The 6451-nt window shown below is 38.3% G+C and overlaps 1 protein-coding gene across 1 annotated transcript; it reads right to left on the minus strand.

Annotated features, from left to right (window-relative positions):
* Positions 1-1241: 1241 nt before the first annotated feature.
* On the minus strand, positions 1242-6057 carry LOC112711585 (plastidial pyruvate kinase 2). Its single transcript, XM_025764263.2, has 12 exons — positions 5516-6057; positions 5019-5306; positions 4727-4892; positions 3967-4101; positions 3644-3754; positions 3449-3537; positions 3201-3263; positions 2908-3083; positions 2694-2796; positions 2439-2587; positions 1991-2099; positions 1242-1684 (listed from the first exon to the last, which is right to left on the minus strand). Exons 1-12 carry the CDS (start codon positions 5753-5755, stop codon positions 1577-1579), a joined length of 1737 nt encoding a protein of 578 aa, XP_025620048.1. The 5' UTR covers positions 5756-6057; the 3' UTR covers positions 1242-1576.
* Between the last annotated feature and the right edge of the window lie 394 nt (positions 6058-6451).

The following is a 6451-nucleotide window of genomic DNA, read 5'->3' on the forward strand; positions in this document are numbered from 1 at the left end:
TATAGGTTAAGTTTAACAAAAAAAATTTAGCATAAAATAGAAGAAAATCATTTATATTTTATTTTGGGTAAATATAATATATAAGGGGCAACATATATATATATATATATATATATATATATATATATATATATATATATATATATATATATAAAAGTATTATTATTTTTTCTAAAATTTTGTGGCCTGCCTTCTGCAAATGAATTATCAGAATCATTAACAATGGAGTAATTCACAGTAAAAACAGCAAGATTCACAGATTAATTAATACTTATTCAATAATTATTCAACCTATAACAAGTTCACAGATTAACTAACAACAATTATTCAACAATTATTATTAAAAAAATACCTAGAAGCTAGAAGCCCTAGAATAGAGCAGAACAGATCCTAAACAAGAGGGGGACAAGGGCACGACCAAAGGGATGACAGGTGGAACAAAAATAGCGCTGGCGACGATGGAACAGAGCTGCGCCACGGAGGCATAAGGCGAGCCCCGCGAAGATGGAACAGAGCTGCGCGACGGTGCTTTCAAAGCTGAAACAATAGCTGCAAGATGGTGGAACAGAGCTGCACGATAACGACGGTGGCTTCGAAACTCGTTTCGGCGACGATAACAGGAGTTGGACGGAGGTGAGGGATTGAGATCGATGACGGTGAGAGGAAGGAGGAGCTCGAGGGTGATGGGAGGGATGGGTTCGCATTTAGCCGTTGTGTGGAGCTAAGGTTGTTGGGTTGGGTAATTGGCTTTTGGCTAGGGCATCCCAGCATCCAAAACGATGGCCTTTTTTTGCAAAATTAAAAAAACCGATCAAGTCTTGGTTCGGTTCGACCGACCGATTTCCAACCGGTTCGACAGTCTAACGTTGATCTTTCAATCTTTGATTTAAACATCTGTCCAAACCGTTCTTTCCTTCGATTCAATTGGTTTAACGCCAATTTGAATCGGTTTTCAGAAAAGCAAAATCCAGTTAAATAACAAGGCATGGGGTAAATTTTGTTTTCCAAATAGCATTCCAATTTAATAACAAGATCATGATTATACCTTCAGTTAGCAATCCAACTAAGAAGTATTTAAAATATTAGTCTGAACAAGCTTCTGTTTGAATTGTTGGCAATTTAACAATTTTCTATGGCTCAAAAAATAGCTGAAAATAGCGCTGTTGAAGGAACCTTTACATTCCTTTCGACCAGCTTAACAATATATTATAAGGGCTATTAATAGCTCAACGATCAAGTAATTGCTTCAAGTTTGGAAGCGTTTCTCATTCCATTTTCTTATCAAAATTTCAATAACAGCATGATCCTTCCACGATAAATTTTAAAACAATTAAAAAGTGCAGACATAACGTGCTAACATTAACAATGAGAAAGTAAACGACGAAAAGAAAAGACCTAACAGAGCAAACCAAGTAACAACCAAACAGATTGACATCATCCCTACCAAAGAGGGAATAATGAAATATACTTTTTTCTAAGCCGTAAATGTTTTCCTACAAATGCTGAAGCAGTGTCTCCTCGAAAGCTTAAAGGTTATTTTCTTGCTAGTCTATCTCCACCTTTCTGTGTTTTTTTTTTACACTGTTCTGACCTGGATGTTGTGAGTGGATTGGAACCTCCATATGGGCTGTCTTCCACTTTGTACAAGTGCTACTTCTTCTCCTTCCTTCACCATTCCTTGCCTCTGCATATACAAACAAATACATGTATGATAATAAACTTAAAACAGTATGGGAAAAAGTTACTTTCTAACAGTAAGGGACCAGTCAAATAGTTAATTTTTAATGGCAAAAGTTGACGCTTCTATTGGTGAGTGCAACATAAAGCAATTGCTTATAGACTAATAGCAGTATGTTCGTATTCAAGTGACTACATTGGTTGAAACAAGTTTGGACCCTAACAACCAGTCATTTTTTAAAATGTGAACAGAAGTACAGTACACATAAGATAACATCTGAATTGCTGAAGATATCATTCAAGTATTAGTTACCTGCAACAAATCCAAGGCTCTTTTGAATGTCTCTTCAGCATCATCAGAGAATTCCATGTATATAGGACAAACTCCTTGATACAAAGCCAGCCGCTGCTGTATCCGCTTCCTGAGCAGCAAAATAAGGTACATAATAAAGCTGCCTAGTTTATGATTAAGGCAGAGAAATACAAAATGACTTTCAACTGAGTGCTTGCAACTTGCAAGTTCCTTCAATTAAATGAATCAGAAGAAAAAAGAGAAAGAAACAGAAAAAAACAAGAACTTCAACCCAAATGTTAAGGTAAAATATATGTACAATGTGACCCAGTGCATTTCAGAAGAGGCATTCATCACTGGCTACTGAATAATTTTATTTTCACGATCAGCCTGCATCTATTCCTTTTTTCTTCCTTAGACAACTATCATATTTCTCATCAATAAGATAAACGGGAGAAAAATAACTCACTGGTCTGTAAAAGCAAATATGGTGCCAGTTGGTCGATAGTGGCTTAGAAGAATAGCCATGAAGCCTGATCTAGTGAAGACAACAGTTGAGGTTCCAAGGGTGTTGGACATCATGGTTGCATGGTATGCAAACATCTCGCTCATGTGGTTCTGCATAAAGCCAATATAAATAAACCGCACATTTCAGCATTGATTGTAAGAGAGAGGGAGAGAGAGAGAGAGTAGCAACAAAATGAATCAAGTCTAAAGTTCAAACCTTGAATCCTTGACCAATATTAGGTGGCATCTGACTACCTGGTATAGTGGCTTCTGTCCGTAATGCTACTGTGTGCATTACTTTCACAGCTTTTAGTGGGAACCTGCATTACAATAAATTTAATCACTATTGTCACAACGTTCAATGCATGTTCTTGATTTAAGTTTATTATTTCATCAGATAATAATTCGAGCAGGGAAAGTTATTTACTTACTTTCCATGAGCAGTTTCACCAGAAAGCATTATTCCATCAGAACCTTCTCGAACAGCAATTGCAATATCAGATACCTCTGCTCTGGTTGGAGTTGGGTGAACAATCATGCTTTCCAGCATATTTGTTGCAACAATCACAGCCTTTCCCATGCTACGGCATATTCTGATTATCTCCTCCTACATTAGCAGGCATATTGAGTGTTACCATGAACATCTTCATGTCTGGTATGGAGGATGATACCTCCCAATATTATGTTAACGATTGAATATCAGTTCTTTTAAGTAGGATTTTACCTGCAAAAGTGGAACTTCCTCAATAGGTAGCTCAGCCCCAAGATCTCCTCTTGCAACCATAGCCTAAACAGGATTGTGAAAGCAGATAGGTCAAAATCAATAATTAATACGGAATTAGTCCAAAAATTTAATTCCATACTAAGCATATACATTAAAAATTCAGGACGACTGATTTCACAATATTAAATAAATTCATTAGTCCAGAATTAGGCATCAAACATGAAATAGTGCAGGGATTAGATTAGCACCCCATCAGATGCTGTAATTATTGAATGCAGGTTCGGAACGGAGTCTGCACTTTCAATTTTTACAATGACATGTATATCGGCACCACAGCCTACAGCATTGAATGTGGAATTAATCATACTTCTAATAATAAAGAGAAAATAAGTAACTAACAGGATTAATCATTTCTATATTTGAGAAGTATTTTAGATATTTACTTTTCAGATAGTTCTTCAGTTCATGAACTACTTGTGCATCCTTAACAAAGGAAACGGCATAAAAGTCAACTTGGTTGTCCACTCCAAATTTAATGTCATCCCAGTCCTTCTCTGCAGCAAGTCAATATGAATTTTACATTTTTACATCCATGGAAAATGACAAACACAATATACAGCCAACATCAGCACACAGGCACATGCTGCCATGCATAAGCATAAGTAGAAGCATAAGCATGCATTGCATGCACAATGGCATGAAGAAAGGAATAGACACTATCATACTAAGTGCAGATTATAGAGAATAGGAATAGTAAAAATCTAACCAGTGATTGAAGGCAATGTTGCGCTTTTTCCTCTAACATTCAAATGTCTCCTCGATTTAAGCTCTCCTCCATCAACTACTTCACATTTTACAGAATCCTCGGTCTTAGACTTTACCATCAATGACATCATACCACCTACATGATATATGAAGAGTTAGAATACAAGTTCATCAAAGGCAGCACTAGCAATTATAGCATACAACAAAGGCTTAGTATTGCCATAGCCTTTATCATTTTAAACTCACTGTCTCTTTTTGAGATCCAAATACATTACACAAATGAAGTTATCACTCAACAATAAGAATGCCAAATCTTTAAATGCATTTTGCCAACTATTGCCTGTAGTATACCATATTTTTTCGGAGAAATAAAAAATACATCTTCCAAAATTTTGTTTATTTGCAGGCTGACTGAAACACATGACAGCAAATTATAATTAATGATCTATGGATCTCAGAAGCTTGTGACTCTCCTTAAACATGCTGGATTGCATTCACTCATTAAAAGCAGTTGTTTCTTCCTTAAAACAGCACCTACTGATTAAAGCAAAAAATTTATCCATGCACTCGACCATTAAAAAAAAACCACAGACGAGTTGTGACATATTTGTAAGACCAGGAGACTACCCGAATGCAGTACCAAGATAAATACATAAAGTAGTAAAAGAAATCCCCTCGAGAAAAGAAATCAATAGCTCTCACGGTTGAGTAACACTAAGTTTTGGCTAACTTTAACATTTTACTGCAAGTTGATTCCATACCATCAACAAGAAGCATGTCCCCAACTGCTACATCATTAACAAAATCATCATAGTTAACGCTAACACAATCTGTGGTTCCGACACCCCTCCGGATAGTGAAAGTGAACTCTTGCCCAGGTTCTAATGTAATTGGCTGTGGCAGGTCCCCACTCCTAACCTCAGGACCCTGCCAAAAAAAACAGAATAAGCAGCTAACACAACATCAAAAGAACAATACAGGAAATGACAAGAGAATAAACAAAGCATCAGAAAATTAGGTTGTTAGAACCACTTAACAGTGAAGATACCTTACCTTGGTGTCGAGCATTATTGCAATTACATTATCCTTGGATTGTGCATTATAGTCCTTTACCAAATCGATAACTTTCTGATGAGAAGCATGGTCACCATGAGACATATTCAAACGCGCAACATTCATCCCAGCCTCAGCCAGCTTCCAAATCATTTCCCTTGTATCCGTAGAAGGCCCAATGGTGCAAACAATCTTAGTCTTTCTCCTAAACGTAGGCTTTGACCACATTCCGACAGCAGTGTCACCAAGCTGTTGTAAGCCACGCAAGTGCTGCAACTCTTCCTCAATCTAATGGTCACCAAATACCATAAAAAGAAAGGGTTACAACTACATATTTTAGGAATCCCCAAAACCAACAGCACTATGCCACTATCTTCCATTTCTAGCATCTCTGGATCCTTCCAAAAACATCAATTCCCTCACTTGCCCATTCTTAGCTTTCTTACCAAGCAAGCAACACAAACAAGGATTTGCATAAAGAGGCAGAAAGTACGAACCTTTTGGTCATCCTCGGGTGAAACGGGCACAACTTCCGTAGGTGTAGGTTTCCTAGCGTCGATGACGTGGCAGGTTGTGAAGGAAGCCTTGAAGGATTCGTCATTGTTCCCTTGTGGCTGGAACACTTTGGAAGCAAAAGTTGGAGGCTTTAAGAAAGTTTGCGGCCTTTGAGGTGCAGATCCGGAACTGGGGCGTGAGAGGGTGATGTTAATGGATCGAGTGGCTACTACCTGAGACATTGTGCTGCAGAGAGAGAGAGAGAGAGTACTTTTTTGTTTTTCTTTTGTGTGTGTGTTGGGGAAAAGAGAAGAAGGAAAAGAAAGGGGGGGGGGGGGGGTTGTGTGAAGAATAGAGAAATGAATAAGAAGGAAGGGTGCTGAAAATGTGAAGGCTTGTAGAAATCGCCGTTATATTCGGCGGAGGTTCTGAGACAAGTATAGGAGGGAGAGACACACGCAACGCAGACACTTCGTTTGTATCGAACAAATGAATTGCGCTACCATGTTGTCCCAAAGTTGTTGGATGCATTGCCTGCAAAACTGCGACGCCGTTTTAGGTTTGGAAATTAAACAAGTTCGTTGAGTTAATAGTCAATTTCGTCTTCGAAAGTGTGCCCGATCTCCATTTTCGTTTCCGAAAGTTAAAATTAATCAAAAACATCTTCGAAAGATACCCGTGTTGATCACGTTCGTCCTTCCATCTTCTCGGTTGATGAGATGGCAAACGGCCGCTTACGTGGCCCGTTAACTGCCAACTTGGCAGTGAAGTAGGACGACGTCGTTTTGGTTGAGTGAGCCAGTAGCGTTGAAACGTCGCCGTATTTTCTTCTGAAGAGGTTTTGAAACGTTGCGATGCCTTACCCCTGTCTCATATCAACCATCGCTGTGTCTTTCGCTCCAAAACGTGTCGTCTCCCACAAGGTATGCCCTAAGCGT

Source organism: Arachis hypogaea, chromosome 9 (genome assembly GCF_003086295.3).
Source record: "Arachis hypogaea cultivar Tifrunner chromosome 9, arahy.Tifrunner.gnm2.J5K5, whole genome shotgun sequence".
Lineage (NCBI taxonomy): Eukaryota > Viridiplantae > Streptophyta > Magnoliopsida > Fabales > Fabaceae > Arachis > Arachis hypogaea.